The following is a 25,969-nucleotide window of genomic DNA, read 5'->3' as shown; positions in this document are numbered from 1 at the left end:
ATGTTATTTGTGGAATAAATGTATGCTTTTACTTTGTTATATATTTAGCCAACTGTAACGTGTGTGGTTGTTGTCCTTGTGTTTTACTGTGTCTCCCCTCTTGTTCTCTGTAGGTATCACACCATTGGCTGTTCCTCCACCATCGTCCAACCCCATGTCCAAATCTGGGAGCTGTCTGTCGGCCAATTAGTGGCATCAGGCCTTGATAACTTGCACCTGTTTTCTCCATTGTAGCTCTCTGTTGTCTGCCTGTTTGTTGGATGTTTCGTGGTCAGTTATTTCCTTTCTGCTTGATACGCCATAGGGGTTAGGTGAATAGATAGTGTAAAAATAGGCGTTTACACTATCATCACGTAGTTTTCCTATGTTATCACATCAGGTTAGAAGCAGGGCCGCCCTCTGTATGCATTAGCCTAGGTTGTGTGTGTTCACTAGTAGTTGTCACTTTATTTTTACTTTCTTTCATGTGGCTGTGCTTATAGTTCTCTATTCCCCTTGGCGCAATACTTGTCTAATAAATACACCTGTGTGTTTAGTTTGCTGTTTGTGCCGTGCTTTTTTTTGTTCCTCCAGTCAGACGGCAACATGTGTTATGGTTCCCCTACTTCCCCCCAAGACGTAGCTTAGCTTAGGTTTCATTTGCTCTGCAGATAAGGTCTGGCTCCCCTCCAATACAAAAAGATTTCTGCCCGTACGAGATAGACCGACCAAATCAGATAGACAAACCAAATCACAATCTTATGAGGCGGGATAATAAGTTCACTGTGAGCAACATAGAGGCATTTTTACCAACAACAAAGATGGCTTCCGCTGATGTAAAACAGTCTGACAGTATTAAACAAACTGGACAGTCTATTTCCACAAAAAGAACAGACGACTGCACTTAAATATTTTCTTGCGAAGAAAGATGTTGTCTTACATTGCCAACCGCATCCGTCGTAAAAGCTACCATTACAGGACAAGCAGTGGCCGCACCAAGTGACCAACCGCTAAATACGGACGGCTCCCACCTCCTCCACTTTAATGCTCCATCGTTCATGTTAGGGAGTCTAGATACTAACCCCTAAGTCCTGCACTCCCCATGGGACATACTGATCTTGGTGTCCTTTTACCAGGATAGGGTCAACTCCTCACAGCTCTTTGGAACCCTTCTCGCTCTTTGAGATCTCCTCAACCTAAGTTCTTCCAGCAATTCTTAAACTAGGGCGCTTTGCCCTGGTTTGTTGACTTCTGGCTGGGCCCCCTCTCCTTCTCTACACTATATCCCAATACCTCTCCAACTGATGGCTACATTCCTCTCTTTCCCTTCTCTGACTTTTTCACAAACTTTCTAAACCTTTTCTACCCCCTTATCACCCCCCAAAAATATATCGTCTATAGATATATGGAACCTGGGGGTGATAAAGATATTTTGAACTTCGGGGGGTAGGTATATCGCTTGAAAAAGAAGAAAATAATCTATCGATATGTTGAACCGGGGGTGGTTAGGTTCAAAATATCGCTTGAAATAAATAAATTATAATCTGTAGATACATGTAGATAAAATCTGTATAGCCTATCGATATATCGAGCCTGGGGGGGTAGGCTAAATATATCGCTTGAAATAAATAAATAATAATCTGTAGATATATTGAACCTTGGGGGGTTGGGGTCAATATATCGCTTGAAGAAAAAAATTAAATATATTTTTTAAAATCTATATAGCCTGTCAATATATTGAGCCTGGGGGGGTAAATTCAATATATTGCTTGAAATAAATAAATGAAAATCTGTATAGCCTATCGATATATTGAGCCTGGCGGGGGTCAATAAATCGATATATCATATCAATATATTGAGCCTGGGGGGTAGGTTGAATATATCGCTTGAAAAAGAAAAAAAAATCGGGTGATAGGCTATATTGAGCATGGTGGGGGGGGAGTAGGTCAAATATTTTTCTTGAAATAGAAAATAAAATGGAAGCCTGAGGTGGTTGGGTCAATATATCACTTAAAGAAACATTTAAAAATAAATGTGTTGATATATTGAGTGACCATTGGCAATGGAAAATAACAAAAGACAAATTTCAGTTTGCAATTTATCTGGGGATGCCATATGTTTACTCGGACCAGATGCAATGTTTAAACAGGTTCTGGTAGTGGCAAAATAAGTCAATAGGGCAGTTGACTTAAAGATTCACTATATCAGCTTCTAACAACAACTGCCAATTGAACATTGGCCATTGCAGATTGTATTTGTCAGAGGAGAAATACAACAATTATACTCAATCTTCGCTATTGTAAAACATGATCTTAAAATGCCATACAAGAGTCCACATTTTGTTTTGTGGTCAATGTTGTACAGCTGCTATGCCATAAAGGTGTAATAGAAGGTGAACACCACAGGTCGGTGTTTACCATGACATTAATTATGGGCATACCTTACAGACCCATAATCAACCTTAATGAGGAGCTGTTTCCATCCCTACTATTACTTACTTCTGCACAGAGCTGATCATACTGTATTTCATCCATAGAGGTTGATGAAAGCAGCATATCTCCCCAATTCCTCTGCATATATATAATTGTCAAAGCTGCAGAAAATAGGCTATAACCAACTACTGCAACTTCTTTCTGTGTTTTCTATAATTACAATCACTGTGCGGAATCCAGAATCATTTGTTTAGCGTTTCATTTTTTTACTGAAAAAATTGAGGTCCTTTGAGTCCATTCATTCACTAGAGTACTGCTTTGGTTTGGACTATGACCCTAACCTTAAGCCTAACCCTTAAGATTTCAATTTAATTTGTTGATCGTTGTCAATGTCATAATTAGGTTCCCATCATTTCAGCTTGGAATCTTGAACTAACCCAGACGTAATGCTTAATGTTTGCGTTCCCACATGAGATCCAAACAATGAAGACCGTAGACACAATGCCTCTGTTCCCCTCTCCCTCTAATGGCGGGTAAATCAACCAAGAGGAAGCTTTCATTGGTGGAACGTGCACGATATCCTTCGTAAATTTTTATCACGTTTTGAATTTCCCAAACATTCATTTTGTTCACGTTTTGAATGTCCCAAATACATTTGCATTTCTCATTTCACTACATGAACTGAGCTTCGGAGAAGTTATGGAATAAATCAGGTCACATGCTTTGGATTGGTTGTGTGGGGTGGGAGTGCTAGGGGGTTTCATGTGACCACTGCTGTAGCCAAACATTGCACACCGGCCTAAACAAATAAAACTGGGGAGAGACAGACAGTGGGAGATAGAGAGACAGAGTGGGAGATAGAGAGAGGGTGAGTAAAAACAAAACCAGATCATTTTTTTCAGGGCCCCTGTCGGTCAAGAACACACCCTTATACTGCTACTTTAAGACCTTTTCAGCCAGGAGCGAAACTCTTTTTACATGAGGGACATGCATCATTGGATAAGCTCACTGATATCTATATGGTGCTGTGCATTGCCTGAAGTTTCTTCATCTCTTTGCAAATGTGGTAAGTAAACCATATGTATTATAAACAACAATAGTGTAACTCAATTAATTCTGAGGCCCAACAAATTTACGATCATCAACGCTACTTATTTCATGCATGTGCGATTCCAGACTTTGTAAAACAAATGATTTCCTTCTGGCAAGCAAGACAAGATGAAGAAGAATTAAGTTGAAAGGTTAAGTCTATAGTACTGCAAAAGTTACTTATGACAATTCCAGCTCTGAAACATCACCAAAACTAAAAACAGTTACCTCTTAAGCAAAATGCAAATCCTCCTGACAAATAATCGCATCATCACACAAGCTGTGTGTGCACTTCAGTAGAACATAGAGATAGCAGCAGCGGCCCGGGGTGCAAAACGCATTACATCATCAGACAATATAAACACCAACAGGAAAGCTTTTGCTCATTGGTTGATTGCGTCAACCACGGCTATCGTGATAGTGGGTGTAGTTGAAATGCCATTCAAAAGCTCTGGTTTTTCTGAACCAATTGTAGCTCTTGTGTGGGTCTCGTCATAAAGTTAGCGATAACAAAACCCACCTATTTAGAGGGAAGATTTGATCTCTCAATTTTACTGTACTGAAATTAGTCGCACTGAATTACTATTACTCGACCTCTGAGAAGTTAAAGCGGGCCTACCAACCACAGAGCTGCATAGCATTTTCCAACTGCAGAGTCAGCAGCATTCTTTCTGATAGGCGGACAAAGGGCCTTTTTCAAGCAACCCTTCACGTTCCTAGACAAATTCATCAGGCCGTTTTGAAGGGTTTATGTCCTCAGAAGCATGTCATGGTTAGATGTTGATTGTAAAATAAACTATATATCTTGGGCCCCTGAAGGTTACCCTCTGTGTTTAACATGGCACAAAAAACCCTGTCCAACCATAACGCCTCTCCATCCATTTTCCCTGGCTTCCATCAGAGGGGACCCTGCGCTATGCCTCCTACTATGGAGACCATATGGTGCTGCAGAAGGCTCCGGAGAGAGCCGTCGTGTGGGGCTTTGGACCTGAAGGAGTGCAGGTCAATGTCACTCTGTTGGGGCCTCGGCCACAGAATGCACCACCGGTGAAAGTCACAGAAGGTGAGAGGGACGCAGGCTTGTTGTGATGAGTGAAACCAGACCAAGGTTGACTTTCGAAGGGAGAGGGGCGTCTTATAGAAAGAGTGTCAGACATGATAGTATAGCCTTGCTGGGTTGCTCTTCAACTGTTTAAATGACTTGACACTACCTCAAGGGAAACAAAAAAGTTCAAGTTTTTTAGCTCTATGTCATTCAAGTTGAAGGTGAAACCCAAAATAGAGTTATTTTCCAGCTGTAGTTGTCTAAATCTAAAATTTGAATGGCGCACCTTACAGGCAAATGGAAAGTGACCCTGGACCCTGTTGAGGCTGGAGGTCCTTACACGGTGATCGCCTCCATGGACCAACTCTCAGTCAACCTGACTGATGTGCTTTTTGGAGAGGTGTGGCTCTGTTCAGGGCAAAGCAACATGTGTTTTGAAACAGAGAAGGTTTGTGTGTTGTCCACAATGTCTACAACGTAAAATTGTCTTCTTTCACATCTTCCGTTACCGTATTATTTATTATACTTGCTTCATTTGAACTTTTTTTTTTTTTTCTTATACCCTTAAAGGTTTTTAATGCCGAAGCTGAGCTACAGCTCACCTCTCAGTACCCCAGGGTTCGTGTGTTCATGGCAGGAATGCGACAGAGTGATCAAGAGCTGGATGATCTGGCTGCAGTGCAACAGATATGGTCTGTGCCCACCATAGGTAATCACACGATTGTCTGCCCCCTTCGACAACCATGAATGTATTCACCACCACATGTCATCAAGTTAAGTACAACTAAATGATGCTGGCTTCCTATGAACCGTGACCTTGTGATTGTAATCGTCGCTGGTTGATTGGTGATTTCAAATCTATTTTTATGGTTTCTGTGTTTCAGAGTCTGTGAAGGGATTTTCCGCCCTGTGCTGGATGTTTGGACGGCTCCTGTATGCCGACCTGAGTACGCCTGTAGGCCTGGTGCAGTCGTGTTGGGGGGGCACGGTGGTGGAGACCTGGTCCTCAACAAGAGCCCTGCAGCAGTGTGGCCTGGAGCATGACATGTGGGGAAATAGTGCGCACACGCAGGATAACCTGTTCTTTGCTTTATAGATCTCTGGCTATATTGGGTTGATATGTACAATTGTAATTCATAAGAAAACATACATTAGTTAAAATTGGACCAGGAGTAAACAATATATAGAGAACCATTCCCTGGATGGATTGACTCTTGGATGGGCACATTTTGATATTGGGAAATGTTGAGGTTAAGATTTTATTTATGGAGTAAATAATTGCAGTGGTAAAGTAACATAGCACAGGTTTAAATTGTAATTAGAAAGTACTAAAAGAGTGGATAATTATCAGATATGGATTTTTTTTTTTATGAAAAAGAATAAGCATAGCCATATAATCCCAACCCAGGTGAGTCCCTCTCCTTCCCTGGCCTGTTTGACCTATTTTACTTCCCATTGCCCCCTAACGACTATCTGGTGCTTGATACTTGAATATGTTGTCTCTCTCTAAGCGTTCCAAGGCACAAAAGTGAGAATAGAAATTCTCGGCTGTGGAATGCGATGATTCACCCATTTCTTAAAATGACTCTCAAAGGAGCAATCTGGTATCAAGGTATTACAATATTATCTTTCATTATTAAAATATTGTTCATAATTAGAAGTAAGATATAGGCCAATTACCAACTGTTGTATAATATAATATTATACAATAACATTATGATTATTATTATAATTTGTTTTGTGTCAAGTTCTCTCCTTACTCCCTACCAAGGAGAGTCCAATACCGTCGTCAATAAGGATGTGTACAACTGTTCCTTCCCTGCCATGATCGATGACTGGAGGTCATCGTTCCATGAGGCGTCAGGTGGACAAACAGCGTTAAACTTTCCCTTTGGTTTTGTTCAAGTAAGTCAGCATCATAATCGTAAGCCTAAAGGAAAAAAAAAAAGAAAAAACGTTACATTGACCACTCACAATTTGTCATTTGTCATGATCTACTCTGATATGTTTTCAGCTAGCTCCTGGCGTCTGTCAGGCTCTTGGCTTAAGCTATAATAACTTTGCTAGCACCATCCGGTGGCACCAGACAGCTGATACTGGCACAGCTCCCAACCCAAGGATGAAGGAAACGTTCATGGCTGTGGCCATGGATCTTCCAGATAACAGTTCACCCTACCATCCGTAAGAATGGGTTTCAAATTGCTACCCGGTTTTCAAAAGTGTCACAAATTACGAATGAAATCATAGGAATAGTTAGTCCAGGTTTGAAAACTGTAATCTCGTATGTGTTGACAAGTCCCATCACCTTATCAGGGGATAGTCTACACTACTGTCTTTTTGACCTGAGCATGTCTGATCTGCATGTCTTGTATTATAGGTGGTACTCTGGTATTGTTTCATTTCCGTCATATTATGTTTCAGCATCCATCCACGAGACAAGTTAACAGTGGCAAACAGACTGACTTTGGGGGCCAGGGCCGTAGCATATGGGGAGAAAGATGTGCCCTTCCTTGGGCCATACCCGCAAAAGATTACCTTCATTAATAATTCCCTCATCATCACCTATGACCAAACCATCACTGTCCGGAATGGAGGAGGCTTTGAGGTATCATTCTTTCAGCCCACTCTTAATCCTATATTCACCTTAGATGAACACATGTGCACGCCTATCTTTGGTTCACGCAATTTAAATGTGGCTACAAAACATACATTTGTTGGTCTCCTTCATCCAAATTGTCCATCACTACCAGTAGAGCTAGACCGAACCGTGCACAATAACTGCACACCAAACCCTTCTCTCCAGATTTGTTGCCCAGGGGTGGAGGCCAATTGCAGTCTCGAGTCTCCCTGGAAACCGGCTCCCATGGTGAACTGGAGCTCCTACAGCGTGCAGGTGTCCAGCGCTGAGTGTCCGTCCAGCCATGAGGTAGCTGCCGTCCGCTACGCATGGATGGACCGCCCTTGTAATTACAAAGCCTGTCCGGTCTATTGCTCCGCGGGGAGTCTACCGGCTCCTCCGTTCACCACCACAAACTCTGTACTCCTAGGAATGCAAGCTCCCAACTTATGGGATCGTTGGGGGGAAATGTGAGATAAACTGTGAAATATCTCATATCATTTGGTTCTTTGGGAAGACACATGGTCCTACATCTGATGATCTATATAAGTTTTATAGTAATTTCTTGAGACAACTTTTAACATAACTGTAACTGAGGGGATTTACTCAACAAAGACTGTAATTAAACCAATTTTAATAATGTTTTGAATGGAATCCAACATGCTGTCTCTCAAGGTAATGACCCCTTTCCAAGTGTGAAATTCTACAAAATACACAAGCCTTGTTTTTGATTTTATATCATAGGACAGTTAATACAATTGCCTCATTAACAAGCTATTTATTCAGGATACAAACATGCCCCATGTAGAACATCTTGGCTCCATGGATCCCAGAGCCTTGGATGAAGCGGGAAGGGAACGCAGCGAAGGCCAACTCATTAGCAACATCCTGTATCCACGCTAATTATGGAAGTGGAACAGCTCCCTGCACTACAAGGAGCCTCTCCCCTCTCAGGAGGCGGGAAAACAGTGTAAACAACAATCCTTCCCATTTACATGATCACAGCGTGGCGGTTTCCTTTTGGAAGTGGCATTGATAAATGTCATCAGGGGCCCTGTAACCAGTCCCCATGTTGGGACGGGCTCAGGAGTTGAAGAAGGAAGTGGAAGGCCTGGTGCTGTAGTTAGGGAGATGTGATGCCCCAGGAGACTGCGGTGTCTGTCCTGGAGGAAAGACGGACGGGGATGGCATCTCTTATAAGTCATACAATACAGAGCAGAACCAAAGCAGGTGGAGGCTGGGGTGGTGGTGGTGGTGGGCGAGATTCTGCTCAGCACACTTAACTTTGCAGAGTGAGTGTTTTAGATGGAAGGACTTTAATTGACCGCCTATCAGTGTACATCGGTTTGATTGGACCGGTAAGAGTTAGCTGACAGGGCGTCCCGTCAGAACTAACTATGCCCATAAATCGATCGCAAAGTTGTATGTACAAATAATCCCAAGTGGAAAATAGGTGAATACATACCCAGGATTTGGAGATTTTACACAACATGGCCAAGCACTTAGCTAAGTCTACATTATACATACTGTTGATATTGGCAAAGTTACTAAGTAACCGCAAAGAACATCTTAATTCCCAGTACAATAATCCAATGTAAAACCATCATGAACCTGAAGCGTGGTGGTCTGTCTTTACGCTGTCGTCAAAGCCCTGATGTCTCTGATAGGCCTCAAAGTTGACCGAGGCGTCGTCCTCCGAGAGGCTTTGTGGGGCGTGTCCGTCACCGGGACGACACACCTCAAACCGTACCCACTGGTAGCTAGGGGAGGGGATAAGCATCCTGTCAGTGGGCTTTCTGGGAACACTTTAATTCATGCCATTATTTCATTTTGTCTGTAATCCACATTTTATGACATGCATGTCCGATTTTTTAAAATGTAATTATAATGTCACCACTGAATGCTTACATTGACATTTTTCAACACTTTGAAAGTGTCTCAATGTACACATTTTCAGACACATTTTTGCTAAGGAAGGCATACTTGCTGCACTTGCGTGCTCCAGGACAGCTCTGAATGAGGTTCTGGATGGTTGGGTGAGAGAAGCCGAAGAAGTCTGCGCCAGACGGCACAATGGGCAGCATGGGCTTGGACCTAAAGCACAGCAGTTTACCAGATACAGGAAAACAGTTAGAACAATACCAAATACCAATACAACTGTAACGATTGATATAGACTTTTTGGGGTGTTATTTTAGTCAACGGAAAAGTTACCAGAAAACTTCTGTATTTCTCCACCTGGACCCTATTAGTCTATCATTTTGGGTAGAAACGAATGCGGTCAACAATATTTTGAAATTGTATTTGGCAAGAACACTGCAGGGGTAAAAGCGCCCTGCCAAGGTATGTGTTCTAAAAGGGCTTGCATTGGCAACTAACAAGCTTATAATCTAACACTATATATTCACAATGTGATATATCTCAATATATACAACATATAAATACAACTTTCGTCTTTACTGTATGCTTAATTCAAATAGTTGTTGTTATCTTGTCTTAACAATAACAACTAAGTCTCGTTCAAAAGAAGCCCCTCTCTGAAATCTTGTTGCAGGGAATGTCCCACTGGTCATTACAATCTCAACACCCACCCAAGTATTTTAGATAACACTAAGCGAAGATTCCAGTAGTGCAACACAACAAACAGCAATCTCCTCTCCCTAGCTCCCGATTACACCGTTCTTTTCCTGAAAAAAAATCAATTCTCGCAAGACTTATCCTTGGAACAGACCAGATCAACGTTAAAGTTAAGATTACTTTTATTTCTCTGTCTGCCTGTCAGTGGCAAAAACAAGCACTTAAAGCTGACGTTTAGTGGTGGGGCGTTGTTGCCCCCAAACGATTATGCTGCCGTAATAAAAGTAGTGTTTACTTAATATATATAGTACTACTACATGGAATAAACTTGTCAGACGCATTCCTTCCTTCTTCACTTTTAATCGTATCATTATAAAAGATTTTGTTCTCACATATTTTGGACACGTATTGAGAATTAAACAATGTTGTTTGAATCATCACAAAACAGAACTACTGTACATATGAGACATGTTTTTTTGCTCAGTCCTGGACCAATTAAAAAATATATATCAAAAAAAGAATTCAATTAAAAGGAAGACAAACGTGGGTTTGCGCTTTGGATCAATACCTTTAGGTACCGTAAATATTAATCTTGATTTCGGCGTGGCCGTTTGAGCCCGCACCGGCGGCAGAGGGATGTACCTGACAGCAGCGATGGCCTTCAGCAGGTTAGCATGGCACATGAGGGCGGAGGACGCCACGATGGCGTTCTGAGGATCCTCCTCTGGGACGATCTCAAACTGGGGGAGCAGCAGGACACTTGATGTATGTATTTGGTCATTGGTCTCAAAATAAAATATACTAAAACTATAAATGATAATAATCCTTATTGTTATTAATAAGAATTCAGCATCAAAGATATATGTGCACCTCAGGGATACTCAACATGCATCCTAGCCTCTGCTAGATTCTCAGTCTTTAGATTAAATTCCAACCACTGCCGTCTGATAATGTAGTGAGAATACAATAATAACACAACAGACATGTCCTCCCCAGGTAGGCCTGTTGGTACCTGGGGCCCCGCTCCACAGTCCTTGATTTGGCAGGTGTACAGGCACTGCTGCTCCGGGTTCTTCATGCTAGCGAAGACCCGTGTGCTGCAGAAGCCAACCGGGTAGATGGCACACTGGTCATGGAACAGCATTCTGTCTGTGATGATCTGTGGTCAAATAAATTAAATAGAAATATACTGTGTGTGTTAATAAAAAAAGAATAATGATACTTTTGTAAGCAGCAACCCATGTTTAAATGTACTAGAGTTTCTTGCCATACGGATGTCCCAAATAAACAAGCAAACCAATTCAAGCGCAAAAGAAGTAATAAAGTAGCAAAAATACATCAGCTGCTTTCATGTTGAGATGAGTTGGACAGATATCAATGGACTGGGGTCGTTTGTGTAAAGTAGTGCCAGACGCTCTGAGCTTCATTCCAGAAGGCTATGGATCCGATGATGGTGCGAGTTCAACAAAAGAGGAAGCTTTTACTGACCTCTCCGAGGCTGTAGACCGTCAGACCCCCCAGGGCGATGGGGAAGACGGGGCGCCCGGACGCGTCCAGAGCGATGGGCTGGACCAGCTTACGACAGCCATCAGCCACCTTCCTTTTTTTGGACATCCTCTTCGGAACTGGACATGAACATTAGAAAAACACGTCATTTTTATGAGAATAATTCCTATCTGCATATCGACATGCACGCACAAAAATATGACGACAATACAGTTGGGTCCAGAGTTAATGGCGAGCAGAGAAGAGGTTAACAGTTTTGTATTAATTTGTGCAATTTCCTGTTGTGCTCACCCTCCTCCTTTCCGTTCTCTTTCCCTCGTTCCCTACGCTCCTTCTTGGGTTTCTTATGAGCTCCGTCTTCTCCTGTGGAACCAGCCGTTGCAGGGTTATGACCCCCAGCCAGACCAGAAGTCCCCGGGGGCCCAGAGGTGGAGGCTGAAGCGGGTGGCAGAGGTGGATGGGAGCTTGTGTTTGGGGTGGGCAACAGCTCCGCCTCCGTGAAAGACTGGTACTGCAACAGGGATTTTAGCAAGAACCTGAGGAGAACAAGAAATTAATAATAAAGGACATTTTTGTTATTGCAAACATTTAGCGATGTGTGGACGCACATTGTAAATGTGCTTATCCAACATCATTATCATTAGTAGTTCAATAACTAAATCATCAACTTCAACAGAGGCAAATTAGCAAAAATCCAAAAGAGACGAAAAACTGTTTATTTTGACATCGACAGGTACGGTACAGCATGGGTCACATCTCGTCTTACCTGCGCTCCTCCTTGGCTCTGAGAAACTTCTCTTCGAGATGAGCCACTTCATCACAGAGCGCTGCATTCTCCTGAGGGCATACAAAACAAACACAATGCTCATTAGCCACCCAATGTCCCTCAAAATTGTGTTTTGTGCAGCTGATGCCCCGATTCCATGCTCCCACACAATACCTTCCAATTCACTTGAATGAATATCCAGTGAAGGTTCGACCGCAGTAAAAACACCACCATCTCTAAACAAAGCATTAGAAAGGGTTAACCTTTAACTCACGAATATCATGGCGCGCGCCGCTCTGCGCAGCCTCAGGTACTTGAGGCGGTACCGTTCGCTGTGGTTCTTCCGGGGGCCCCTTCGGCCCTTGGCCCTGGGCTCCGTGGAGCTGGTGGGAGACGGGAAGGCAGGCAGCGAGGCGGCAGAGCCAGAGCTGGAGGCTGTGGTCTGGGGAGGAGAGCCCAGGAACGATGGGCCACTGAAGGGCGGCTGCTGCTCCCCATCACCCTGGGGGGGGGGGGGGGGTTATGTTAATTTCAACAATGGAAGCCGGGACTTTGTCTATTTATTTGGATGCAGAATGATTTCCACATGTTTAGGATGTAATTAAATGAGAATGATCAAATCAAAACTGACCAAAGTTGACGGGACAATAATATGAAATCGATAGACATTGACAATATAAAAAAATATATTCGAAAATATATCACTCTTTGTCGATTCTTCTCCAACATCACAATAGCTTGGCCAGTCTGTATTTACGCCCACTCTACGTTTTACCCTCTGGAACGCACCGCCTTCATGGTATGCATCCTATGTGACTCACCAACAGCGCAAAGACTCCATTTCTGTTCTCAATCCTCTTGAATCTCCTGCTGCCCTTCTGTGTCTGAAACACAGTGGGAAGCTGATGCCAGAGCATAGAGCTGGAAACCCCTCCCGCGGACTCCATTCCAAAGACTACTTATTCTAGTGACAATAAATCTAAACATGTTGCTTGGTCCTAATAAATAAAATACATAAACATATGAAGGGTACAAAAATAAAAATGAATACGATGAGGGTTTTTTTGTTGACAAAAGTACGGAATGGAAGTGCTCAAATTTCCTAGAGTCCAACGGAGGCTCCTGACATTCTCATCCACACTTACCTCACGGTACATCACAGCCTCCAGACTCGACTTTGCACTGTCAAGGAGAGAACCCACAACAATGTAGCAACTGAAACAAACACATCTCCATCCCAACTCTACCTCATAATCACTACTGACCAGCATTAATGCTTGGCTTTGGAATACCTCTAGATTACTTATATTATATAAGACAGTTTATTGAATTGAGTTACACTATAAGCTATATTGTTTCACTTAATGACTTGTTGGTTGAATAAAGGTCAAATATAATAAGAAAATAAATTGCAGACTATAACTATAAATAAGCTATTACAGGAGATTAATATTGGAATCAGAATTACATATACTTTGATTGAATAAGGCCCCTGTCGATGATTCGTTGCTTGATCTCCTTGATGTGCATAGGGCGCCCAGCTTCCTCCAAAACCATCTGGAAAAGAGAAGTTGATAATTGCATCCGTAATAAAAAAAGGAATGACCACAACTTTAAAAAACCTAGTGGGTCAAGCATAAATTGGTAAAGACAATACCTGTGCAGCATCAAGCCATGTTAGGTTTGGCTTCTCACTGATATCACTGGATGGTTCGCTGGATGTAGAAAATAAAGCATCGACATGTAAAGCATACGTTTAGTTTACTGTTAAGTCATGGAGCTCCCATAAAAAAACGTTTAACGAGTAACGTTAAGGTATATGTTTCATTTACACTAAATTAACCAATCAAAATATATTACATGAATGGCATAGGTTTAGTTCACCGAAATGTCATGGAGCTCCCATCAAAAAACATTTAACAACAGATGGGTTCCCAAATGCCCATTCAAGTTGATGAATTGGTTGGCCGTTTTTTAAAAGTGATATCTTGCTAGAGTTAACACACAACCACTAAATAGTTTCCATCCACCTTTCGAGCGTCTCTGAGGCGCCTGACAGGGTTGCGATGTGGTCAAGCGCAGGGAACAGAGAGTAGTGTCCCTGTCCATCCGTCTCCATCTCGGATTCAAAAGTGTTGAGGGACTCCATAGGAGAAAGTCCTCTTCCCTGGTTACTAGCTGAAGAGGGCTAGAATACAAGACATGTAACAGTCAACATAGTAAGATGAGAGGTATTACATGGACACACTAGGAATACAACACATGTATTAACGTTACGCGACCAGACCCCGTATAAGCGGTTGAAGATGAGTATGAGTATGTTACATGACGTCGGACTAGACTACCAGAGGTGTACATTTGTCTAGCCTATTGCACTTCCCAAGAACAAAATAATCATAAACATACCCCACTTCTTTCAAATCGTTTAGATTGCTCTTTTCCATGAATCATCGGGGAGCCTTCATTTGTGTCCATTGCATTGTTACATGCAACACAAGTGCACGTACGTAGCAAGGAACTTTACAAACCACGATTATGAATTACGACGAAACAAATAGGACTATGTGCACTGTTGTCTTTTAATTCAGATATGGGATTATTAACCACTGTCTATCTAGAGGGCAGCGGACTGGATTCACTTGTCAATGTGTTTAATTGTTACGGGAACCATAAACAAACGTCGGGGCGCTTCGTGACCTGGACGGAGCTATTATCCGGTACTCCATGGAACCGGATTTCCGCCTCAGTGTAAGTTCTCTGGGAAATGTAGTTCGTGGGACTCCCGCTACTCAAAGTGCTTCCAATGCTTTACTGCGCCCTTGTGGTAGCCTGGGTATACCCATGTTGCGTTGCGCGAGATTTCATTTCGCGCTACCTCATCTCTACGTCTGGCGTTAGCCAGGCTACCCTTGTGGTAGTTGTGCAGCACAATGTGATGTGTATGCCATTTAATAAAACTAATTTATCATACAAATTAAAAAATTGAGCATAATAACAAACAAGGAATGTGTGTATTGGGAATTCATGATTATCAAAAATTACTTAAAAAAAACCTCAATACTGCTACTAGACCTCAGTGCTGCATTCGACACTGTGTAGATTAGATTAAATTAGATTCAACTTTATTGTCATTGCACAAGTAAGGACAACCAGTACAACGAAATGCAGTTTAGCCTCTAACCAGTAGTGCAATCAATAAAACGTTTTTGTTAAAGCAGCGCTATAATAATAATAATAATAATAATAATAATAATACATAGAACACAGATAGCAGATAGCAGCTGAATATAAAGTGCAGTAATACATAAATGGTTAATACAGTTAATACAGTTGATCCTCATTAATTGTAAAGTGCATAGGTAAAGTGCATAGGTGGTTTGAGGTAGTCAGACTGACCATAGTCCATTTTCAAGAAGGGGGGGGGGGGGGGGCTAGTGTAGGGTCTTTGTGTTGAGCAGTGTTGTAATGTTGTGGAAAAAGCTGTTTCTGAGCCTGCTGGTGCGACTCCTGGGGCTCCTGTAACGTCTCCCGGACGGGAGGAGAGAGAACAGGGCATGACTGGGGTGTGTGTGGTCCTTGATGATTTTGTTTGCACGTTGCAGACACCGTGAATGATGAAGATCAGTGAGGGCAGGGAGTGATGTGCCAATTATTTTCTGAGCAGTTTTAACGACTCGCTGTAGGGCTTTCCTATCAGCCATAGTGCAGTTACCATACCACACCGTGAAGAAGTTGGTGAGGATGCTCTCAACGGTGCAGCGGTAGAAGTTCCGGAGGATCTGAGGGGAGAGTCCAGCTTTTTTCAGTTTTCTGAGGAAGAAGAGGCGTTGTTGAGCTTTCTTGATCAGAGTGGAGGTGTTGAGTGACCAGGAGAGGTCTTGTGAAATATGGACACCCAGAAACTTGAAGTTGGTGACCCGTTCCACTTCAGCCCCGTTGATGTGAATGGGTGAGTGTATGCTTGCCTTTGATTTCCGGAAGTCAACAATGAGTTCTTTGGTTTTGATGGTGTTGAGCACAAGATTGTTACTAGCGCACCAAGCTGCCAAGTGCAGGACTTCCTCCCTGTAGGCTGATTCATCATTATTCCTGATCAGGCCGAGCACTGTTGTGTCGTCTGCGAATTTGATGATGGAGTTGGAGTTGTGAATGGGGGAGCAGTCATAGGTGAAGAGGGTGTACAGTAAGGGGCTGAGCACGCACCCTTGTGGCACACCAGTGTGTAGAGGAAGTGTAGTGGAGGAGAGGTTGTTTAACCTCACCGTCTGTGGTCTGTTGATCAGAAAGTCCAATATCCAGTTGCAGGTGGATATGCTGATGCCAAGCTTGTGTAATTTCATGATCAGATCAGATGGTATGATTGTGTTGAAAGCTGAGCTGAATTCGATGAATAGCAACCTAGCATAGGAATTGCTATTGTCCAGGTGGGTGAGGGCAGAGTGAAGGGCTGTGGATATGGCATCCTCAGTCGATCTGTTGGCACGGTATGCATACTGGTGGGGGTCTAATGCAGGAGGAAGGCTGGGCTTGAGGTGAGCTAAGATTAGCTTCTCAAGTCACTTGTTGATGATGGGGGTCAATGCTATTGGTCGATAGTCATTCAGACACGCTGGGTTAGATTGCTTGGGCACGGGGACGATGGTGGTGGTCTTGAGGCACACGGGAACAACAGCCTGGGCCAGTGACAGGTTAAATATGTTGGTGAAGACTCCAGATAGTTGCTCAGCGCACGTTCTCCACACGCGCCCAGGGATGCTATCCGGGCCAGCTGCCTTCCTTACATTCACCCTGCTCAGCACTGACTGCACGTCAGAGGCAGTGAAACTGAGGGGTTGTTCGCCAGGTGGTGGGGTAGTTTTGACAGGCGTAGTGCTGTTGTCACGGTCAAAGCGGGCATAAAAGTGATTAAGCTCGTTAGCAAAGTCGGTAGTGGTGGTAAGGGGGGTTGAGTTTGCTCTTCTGTAGTCTGTGATGGCCTGTATTCCTTGCCACATACGTCGGGGGTCTGAGTTATTGAAGTGTTCTTCAATCCGTAGTTTGTGGCTGGGTTGGGCGGTCCGTATTCCCCTTTTCAGGTTAGCCCTGGATGTGCTGTAGGCTTCTTCGTTGCCGGATCGAAAAGCAATGTCGCGGGCCTTTAACAGTAGACGGACGTCCTTGTTCATCCAAGGCTTCTGATTGGGGTATATCTTGATCTGCTTATGAGTTGTGACATCATTTACGCCTTTATTAATATATTCCAGAACAGAGGAGGTATATGTCTCAATGTCCAGCTGAGAGTCAGAGGTGGCATTGGTGGCGAACAGACTCCAGTCTGTGCGCTGAAACCCAAGCTGTAGAGCGGCCTCTGCACCCTCGGGCCAGATCTTCACAGTCCTCACTGTGGGTTTCACCCGGCTAATGAGGGCTGTGTATCTGGGCAGCAGCAGCAGGGAAATATGGTCAGATTGACCCAGGTGGGAGAGTGGTATAGCCTTGTAGGCATCGGGGATGTTTGTATACACTTTGTCCAACATTCTGTCCCCTCTGGTCGGGCAGGAGACATGTTGGTGGAACTTGGGGAGTACTGACTTCAGGTTTGAATGGTTAAAATCCCCTGCAGCAATAAATACCCCTTCTGGGTGAGCAGTTTGTTGTGTGCTAATAGCAGAATGTAGCTCTTTCATTGCTAGTTTGGCATTAGCATCAGGGGGTACGTGAACGGCCATAATAACAATACATGAGTGTTCTCTGGGTAGGTAAAAAGGCCGGCATTTAACAGATATTCCAGATATAGACCAGGCCTAATCAACTAGCGGCCCGTGGGCCACATGCGGCCCCTCTTAATTTTGTTCTGCCCCGCAAGATTGCATACAATAAAATTGTTTAATAAAGGAGAAACATAGTTGCCTGCAAATCAGGTTTCTGTGTGTAGCCGGTGATACTAGCCAGTATCAGTACCCCACAATCAGGAACTGGCATCACTTATTCTGACAATGTTTGGCTCAACCGATACGTGTGAGTCCAGCTTTTCTCATATGAATGCCATCAGAACAAGGGCACTTTGCTCCATGACCTATGAGTAGCTGCATGAGTGTCTCAGGATGAGCCAAACTAGGCAAAAAAATGCAGTGCAATCTTTCTCACTGACTCACTGGCTCAAAATGTCTCATATGTACAGGAGTTCTGTTTTGTGATGATTCAAACAACATTGTTTAATTCTAAATACGTGTCCAAAATATGTGAGAACAAAATCTTTTATAATGATACGATTAAAAGTGAAGAAGGAAGGAATGCGTCTGACAAGTTTATTCCATGTAGTAGGCCTAGTACTATATATATTAAGTTAACACTACTTTAAGTACGAATTATTTGTAGCGATTCATTCACGTAGTTTTACTCTGTTTTGCCAATGAACCCCCAGTGGTTTTCGTTTTCAGCCCACTTGTTAAGGAGGTTGAATAGCCCTGGTGTAGACCATACAATACTTTTGGACGGGTTAGAAAACCGGGTGGGGCTTTCAGGCACAGTCTTAGGACCCTCCTTATTCATCATCTACATGCTCCCACTAGGGCAAATCAATCAAAATAACAATATTGACCATCATTGCTATGCTGATGACACGCAAATCTATGTATCGCTATCACCAAATGACTATCGGCCCATAGATCTGCTGTGATAGCATTGAGCAAGTGAAAGACTGGATTTGCCGACATTTCCTTCAGCTATATGAGGACAAAACCGAGATAATTGTAGGCTATTTGGTGCTAAAACGGAAAGGCTTAAAGTAACCCAACACCTTCACTCTCTGTCCATGACAACCTCAATCAAAGCCAGAAATCTAGGGGTTATCCAACCCAGTCTCACGGAAATATCTGACACTGTCACGTCACGTCATTTAATCTATTCATTCGTGTTCTGGGACACATCATTTCATTTTCGTGCCAAAAGCACAAATTTCAAACTCATTAGAAAAAGAAGAGATGAAGAAGATACCTTTTTTCCGTTGTGGTTTGCCTACAGAGCAGCGCACATGCATTAAATATATCTGTGAATTGTCACAATTTCCCAGAATCAAAGATGAAAGTAGAGACGGGTGGCCAAAAGCTGTCATATTGTTAGAAATGTGTGCTTTTGGCACGAAAAAATTGAAATTACGTGACCCAGATCACGAATTAATAGATCAAATGACGTGACAGTGTCACGTATTTCCGTGGGACTGGGTGGGGTTATCATGCATTCTGATTTACATTTCGAGAGTCACATCAAATCAGATACAAAATCTGCATATTATCACCTTAAAGAAAGTAGTAAGACTTAGAGGGCTCATGTCCACCGAAGACATACAAAAACTTGTATATGCCTTTATCACAGTAAGCTTGATTAGCCTACTGCTGTGGTCTCCTTGAAGGGTCTCCCAAAAAATACTCCAAGGAAACTTCAGCTTGTTCAGAATGCTGTTGCTAAAGTTCTAACAAAGACCAAAAAATTTGAACACATTACACCAATTCTTAAATCGTTACATTGGCTTAATGTAGGTCAACCTATAAATCCCTACATGGTTTTGGGCCAACATTTATGCTTCCACTACATAAGCCTTCTAGACCCCTAAGATCTTCTGAGACTACTCTGTTAATTATCCCAAGAGAAAAAACGAAACATGGGAAGGCAGGATTTAGTTACTATGCAACAAATAGCTGGAATAAACTCCCTCAGCATTTAAGACTTGCCCGAACTCTGACCAGCTTTAAAACAAGACTGAAGACTTTTATGTTTGCTTTATCTTTCTGCTAAATCTTAGATACATTGCACTTTCTAAAACGCTTTTTTTGATAAGGGTTTGAGACCCAAGTTCTGCCTGGGTAAGAATCCTAGAATCTGGGTTGCAGTCCCAGAGAAAGGACCAAGTTCCTTTAGGTCGGGTTGGAGTCCCAGAGAAAGGACCATGTCCCCTAGGTCGGGTTTGAGTCCCAGAGAAAGGACCAAATTCCTTTAGGTCGGGTTGGAGTCCTGACGTGGGTAACTTTGAAGGGTTTGAGACCCGAGTTCTGTCTGGGTTAGAGTCCTAGAATCTGGATTGGAGTCCAAGAGAAAGGACCAAGTTCCTTAAGGTCGGGTTGGAGTCCCAGAGAAAGGATAAAGTTCCTTTAGGTCGGGTTGGAGTCCCGACGTGGGTACCAGAGAGACTGTTGATCTGATCTTAAATACATTGCACTTTCTAAAATGCTGATCTATTTTACTCATTTTCTGCATATGTTTTCTGTTACTTATCTATCACTTTCTTTTATTGTATGACAATGTTTATATTTTAAGCACTTTGGGTCTGCCATGTGTATGAAAAGTGCTAGATAAATAAAGTTGCCTTGCCTTAAAAAATATTCAGAAATTAATTGCAATAAATTGCAAAACAAATAAATAATTAGCATTTTTTTGGTCCACTTTTATTATTTTTGTATTTTTTGTATATTTTTGTCAAAAAATCATTAGAGAACTAAAGATCTTTGAATGTGACACATTTATTTTTGGCACCATTCCAAACACACTAATCATTTGTTATTAGATTCACCTCTGAAGTCACACAAGAGTATATTATGTTTTAATGAAAAAAAATTCAGCAACATTTTTTCATTTATTTGTTACATTGGGACAGGTGAGCTTTTAGTAACAGTTGAGCCAGCCGTAGTTAAGAAGAGTTCGTGCAACTCTCTTGTAGGCCAATAAGTACTCCATCTGCCGTGGCCCATTGGAGAAGTATATATATCCTGTCGGAAGGAAACATTCAGTGTGTTGGGATGGAACAGAACACAGCCAGTGCTTATCACGGGACATGTGTTAAGCTGCTTGACTCCTGGGGTATGGGTAAAACTTGAAGGGGCTGGTGTGACGTGTGTGTTTACCGTAATTAGTAAAGGCAGCGTCCACTTTTGAGCCTATTCCAGGGAAATCCTGAGAGATGTATCTTGGATATCCAGGGTCCATTTGGTTTCTGCTCTCGTCGTAGCTGGAATGTGAACATCGTACGTATAGCAGTTGCATACATTGATACATTTAATGAAGGGAATGTCCCGACACAGCTGTGTGAATTGGGCTGAACAGGCCTATAAGACCTATAACCTATTTATACCTACAAAATGCAGGCTGTACTGACAGCCGATACAGTACATGTGATCATTTAAACAAAAAAATATATATATTCAGCAAACCCACCTCCAATATTGACTTTTTGCAAAGATGAGTGTTTTCCCAGTCGTTGCCACATAGACAGCTGCATCCACTTTACTGACAGAGGAAGGGAGGCCCAGGCCAGTAATTGGCTTTGGATAACCTGGAATTATTTCCTTTGTATACGCCTTTATGCCCCAGTAGCGCTGGTCTGAGAAAAGTTGTTGGAGGTTAGCTTGGAAATTGGATCAACGCTAATCCTTACATTGACAATCACACTGACATATCGGCAATGTTGAATTACACGGGAATACCTTCAAATAAATACACAAAGTCCTTGTGCGGTACACTACAGGCAGCATCCACTTGGTCAATCTGAGGCCATTTGGAGCTCACTTTAGTCAGCACGATGTCGCTATGACGTCTCCTCCAATAGTACCTATAGACGTGTAAAGCAGAAGTATTGGAACAGAATTCAAATGAGGACCTATGTGGTTGAAATTTGGTTCAATTCAACCACATAGATTCTCAGCTACACGGTTAAATTCAACCAGAACGTTATAAATGTATACACAGTTCTAAAAAGTCAAATAATCTGTAGTGTCTGATGTACCCGCTTTTGAAAAAGAACAGGTCTCCCCTGATGGAGCACGCAGCATCAAACACCAGGCTCCGGCTGCACTTCTCTCCACTGGGGTTGATGATCGCTGGGTCGGGCATGGGTTCAGGCTCCTCTGTGGGCCCCTCTGGTTCGGGTTCTGGCACTGGAGGCGGATTGGGTTTGGGTTTGGGTGTACGGCTGCCTGTAGAGGTAGGAAACCCAATGAAGCGTGTCACTGTATCAGTGTGACTACCTTTTGTGCAAAAACTCTGCTATAGTCAAGTTAAATAATGGTTCCAGGGGTCTTTATTAGCCTCCCGGCCCTAAAGCAAAGCTCTGTGCTGACCATAAAGGGCTTGGACTCCACGTCTGTCATCATCCGGTAGCTTGTAGCCGTTGGTGTTGACGTATCTATAGGTTGGGAACATCAGCGCACTCCTAGTCCTGGAGTGATCTAAGCCGAGCGCATGACCAAACTCATGGGCTGCCACCAGAAGCAGATTGACACCTGATTAAAAGATGGAAGATGTTGTATTATACTGAGTTTCAACCTGGGAAAGTTTCATTCAAACCTTTACCCAGCTAGTGGGCTGTTGAGTGAGGAACCATGATATGATATAGAGACATGCCTCTTTGAGTTAGCGTCCACATCTCATCGTCATCAAAGTGTGTGTCCCCGCCTTCAGCTATACCAGGTGAGTTAGCATGGGCCAAGACGCCGTTGGGTCCATCAAAGGGATAGAAGTCTCCATGATCTTTGTAACGATGAAAGTACAGTGCATAAATATATATATACATGTTTATGTATACAGTCAACATACATTTTGACCATTTAAGTGTCAATGGCAAAAATTGGTCAATCTTCTAGTTCAATTAGACTATACTATAAATCAATAATAATATGTACTTTCAATGCAGACAACTCAACACTGCATTTGTTCCAATGCAGAAATAAGTTTCCTGCATAAATCGTGACTTACATCCCCCTTTGAAGAGGATCATGATGTCTGCATTGCCACCGTAGATCTGTTGGAAGTCCAGAGGGATGACATCGCTGTAGAGCTTGAAGGCATGAGCTATGGTTGAATCTACCAGACTCTGGCTCAGGTCCCGAGTGTACCGCGTGATCCTGTCAAAATCAGTTCACCATCATTGTAGAAGCCTAGAAGGTGCCACTTTACTTTATATTCTGCCTACGTCCCACCATCAACGCCAAAGGAATGTCAGAATTACATTTCTCATCTATATCATTACTATTGGAATTTGGGGTGCCTTATAAAATCTCATTGAGTCATTTCTGTAATTGTATGCTACCTGTAGGTTATAAGCCTCTTCCCCCATTTGGGTCGCCCTGCAAAGTGTCCGTATTTGCTGATGTCTGACACGCCACACCTGGGCGCCTTCATCGCCTCCACCGTTTCATTGTTTAGGACACCCGTTGCCTGTGGAGCAGTGGCTGGTTGTAAATGAACCAATTTACAACCAGAGTCTTTGCAAAAAGAGTCTTAAATGTTCTTTGGGTTAAAAAAAATTAAAACATATATATAACAACAGATATATAATTTTTTTTATAAAATGCTGACCATGCACAACACACACACACACACACACACACACACACACACACACACACACACACACACACACACACACACACACACACACACACACACTGTTAATAGATTTTCATTCTTAGCATTCTTATCATATCAGTCAGTATGACATACTTCCAGGCCGAAGAAGGCCTGCATGTCCTGGAGGCTCTCGTTGAAAGAAGTCAGGGTAATGCTTCTAAATGAAGAGTTGGTGATTCCAACATCAGCGTAAAACTGAGAAAGGTATTCCTGTAAGGTAAAAAAGATTGTAGATGATCAAACAATTGTTGTCCAAAGAAACTGCCCAGGCCCAATTACAATCCCATTCTTACAATAGGAAGTGTCCTTAGAGTATTCTCATGACAATTTATTTGGAGGAGACTTATTTGAGTTCATTGTATATGTTCAACATATGATACAACTGTAGGGTTATATTTATCAAATGCACAGTATAACGCAGGGTAAGTCTAAATTTAATTCCAAAAAGCAAGGGTAAACTGAGTAATAAAGACCATAAATGGTATGCAGACAAAATAGAGGGGATTTCCATCATAAACCTTAATGACATTGTTTACCCTGTGTTGTTAGCATTCGAGTGTTCGCAATATGAGCTAATTATATACTCTTCATTACCTCAGCAAATGCCTCGTCTTGCACGGGTGAAGGTAGGACTTGGGTCACAGGGGTCGGTGCGGCCCTGCACAGGGTAAGCCAGGCCAGCAGAACCAACCAGCAGGCCGGTGTGGAGGCCATGGTGGATGGAACCATATATCTCTGTCTCCCTCAAAAGAAAACACAGGTCTGATCTACTCAGACTTTACCCTCCTCTATTAATGTAGGCTGTGTTGGGAGAACCCAGTGTGTATGTTGCTGATTGGACAAGATAAAGAAAACAAGTACTGAGGGGCATTCCACTGTGTTTCGACTGGCCTACTTATGCCAGAGGGGGAGAGAGGGAATGGACGTCAATATGACCCCACCTGATAACGAGAGGGCTTTTCTGTTCATCTGTTATTAGAGAATTGCGTAAGGTCCAAAGGTTTACGTTGTCTATTTTCCAATTTTCTATTTCAAAGGAAAGGATGGTTCAAAACATGCCATAGAGAATTATGTTACTGGAACAAAAAGTATCACATATTGTTCCAACACCCCTAACCTACTCAAGGTTAGTCTCAAATACAATGCAAACCTACCAATGCACCAAGGCACCAAGGCACCAAGGTGTGTGAGTGTGTCTGTGTGTGTCTGTGTGTGTCTGTGTGTGTAAAACAAAATGTCCCAGTGAGGAAGTAAAATCTGACACGCAATATGTTCTCCAACCTAAACGACGGAATAGGTTGTTTGTTAATCTCACCCAAAATGACCCATATGACGGTTCGCTGGTCCAGCGACCCGTCCAGGTCCTGGTCCAGTTGGATTTAGAGGTTTATCGGTCGGTTGCTAGGTTGCCATCAGCTGATCTGTGTGCATAAAAAGTGCATAATTCATTTGGCTTTGGTTTAGTTACTGTTTGTTATCCTAAAGCATCCACCATCTGGTAAAACAGCTAGAAATGGAAGGCAGGATCACAGAGTAAGTTTAAGAGAGAGAATATTGTGATGGGACTTTCAATCTTGGAAGATCTCAGGGGACTGTGCTACAGTTTGACAAAAATAATGTTAAAAAACACAAAAACGATCATTATAATTGACCTCACATGAATCATATAATCTTTATAACCTTATCATGAGTAAATATAATAGTACAAGGATATGATGATGAGCTGTGTTCCAATTCCCAAAAGGCGTTTTAATATTATGTTGCATGTGTTCGTCACTATAGATTGCCTCTATATGTCTGTGGTTGTTTCAATAACAAGCAACAGTGACCACTGTGTTTCTACTGCTAACTTTAATCAAATCACTATCATCAGTTGGTCCCTCTCTTGGAGTTCATGGTATGAAATGCATTGAAATGGAGGTAATCGGGTTCAGAAAACATGGATATCTGACAATTGAAGCAATTAACAGATTAAATCAGCATAGTGTGTTAAAATTCATGAATATCCTCTTCCAGATATAGTATTTTATCCCATGTCTTATGTTTCCAACAGAGCTCCCCACAATGTAAATCCCCCAAAAATGGAGAGAGGGGAGGTTTGGGTCAGACTATCGAACTTTGGACCTTTGGTGCATGTTAGGTTTGTTCCTTATGACAAACCGGGCGCAGCAGCATGTTTAGTTCCTAGCACTCTTTATTGCATTAGCGGTCCAACACATGTACACGCTCATAGCTCTCTCACGTAGGCTATCTCCCGCCTCTAACTGATGCTAAGCCTTATGGGTAACTTAGGCCAATAAACCTTAACACACTGCACAGGCAAAATGTGGGACCTGTTGTCCACTAGTGACTTTGGGGCACACTGGTTCAGACATGTCGATGGTACACAAGCACAGCTCTTCTCGGCTGCAAGCATGTTGTCTGTATAAAAAACGTAGTGCTGTGTTACCAGATTCATTGCTATGATGTGATTTAGGCCTATCTAATTACGTCGAGAGGTATTTTGGTCTGTGCCCATTAGTGATGCCCCTTTGAGGTTCCACAATTTGTATCACGATGCCAGTCTAATGTTTACTCAGACCA

General features: G+C 42.6%; 3 protein-coding genes across 5 annotated transcripts; 1 reads left to right on the top strand and 2 right to left on the bottom strand.

The window, feature by feature from the left end:
• Positions 1-3,234: 3,234 nt before the first annotated feature.
• Positions 3,235-8,341, top strand: siae (sialic acid acetylesterase). Its single transcript, XM_056611850.1, has 10 exons — positions 3,235-3,477; positions 4,402-4,563; positions 4,839-4,993; positions 5,116-5,254; positions 5,430-5,592; positions 6,057-6,157; positions 6,317-6,450; positions 6,560-6,726; positions 6,967-7,150; positions 7,349-8,341. Exons 1-10 carry the CDS (start codon positions 3,390-3,392, stop codon positions 7,634-7,636), a joined length of 1,581 nt encoding a protein of 526 aa, XP_056467825.1. The 5' UTR covers positions 3,235-3,389; the 3' UTR covers positions 7,637-8,341.
• On the bottom strand, positions 5,345-14,944 carry tbrg1 (transforming growth factor beta regulator 1). 3 transcript variants are annotated; one of them, XM_056611848.1, is made up of 15 exons: positions 14,417-14,944; positions 14,041-14,198; positions 13,668-13,725; positions 13,479-13,567; positions 13,156-13,192; positions 12,832-12,894; positions 12,285-12,512; positions 12,011-12,081; positions 11,536-11,780; positions 11,227-11,363; positions 10,751-10,897; positions 10,381-10,478; positions 9,146-9,256; positions 8,774-8,922; positions 5,345-8,320 (listed from the first exon to the last, which is right to left on the bottom strand). In XM_056611848.1, the coding sequence occupies exons 1-15, from the start codon at positions 14,483-14,485 to the stop codon at positions 8,286-8,288; spliced, it is 1,695 nt and encodes a 564-aa protein (XP_056467823.1). In that variant the 5' UTR covers positions 14,486-14,944; the 3' UTR covers positions 5,345-8,285. The 3 variants fall into 3 exon arrangements, with proteins under 3 accessions (XP_056467823.1, XP_056467820.1, XP_056467822.1); XM_056611845.1 differs by having other exon boundaries at positions 5,345-8,325; positions 14,417-14,943; XM_056611847.1 differs by having other exon boundaries at positions 5,345-8,325; positions 13,485-13,567; positions 14,417-14,942.
• A 5,543-nt stretch (positions 14,945-20,487) lies between these two features.
• Positions 20,488-24,208, bottom strand: mmp30 (matrix metallopeptidase 30). The gene is made up of 11 exons (XM_056611851.1): positions 23,981-24,208; positions 23,480-23,596; positions 23,067-23,194; positions 22,733-22,881; positions 22,382-22,507; positions 22,099-22,260; positions 21,765-21,954; positions 21,466-21,590; positions 21,197-21,362; positions 20,887-20,990; positions 20,488-20,751 (listed from the first exon to the last, which is right to left on the bottom strand). Exons 1-11 carry the CDS (start codon positions 24,113-24,115, stop codon positions 20,648-20,650), a joined length of 1,506 nt encoding a protein of 501 aa, XP_056467826.1. The 5' UTR covers positions 24,116-24,208; the 3' UTR covers positions 20,488-20,647.
• Between the last annotated feature and the right edge of the window lie 1,761 nt (positions 24,209-25,969).

The sequence above is a fragment of the Gadus chalcogrammus genome, chromosome 16 (genome assembly GCF_026213295.1).
Source record: "Gadus chalcogrammus isolate NIFS_2021 chromosome 16, NIFS_Gcha_1.0, whole genome shotgun sequence".
NCBI classification, from domain to species: Eukaryota; Metazoa; Chordata; class Actinopteri; order Gadiformes; family Gadidae; genus Gadus; species Gadus chalcogrammus.
This window is presented reverse-complemented; position numbering and strand designations above follow the sequence as displayed.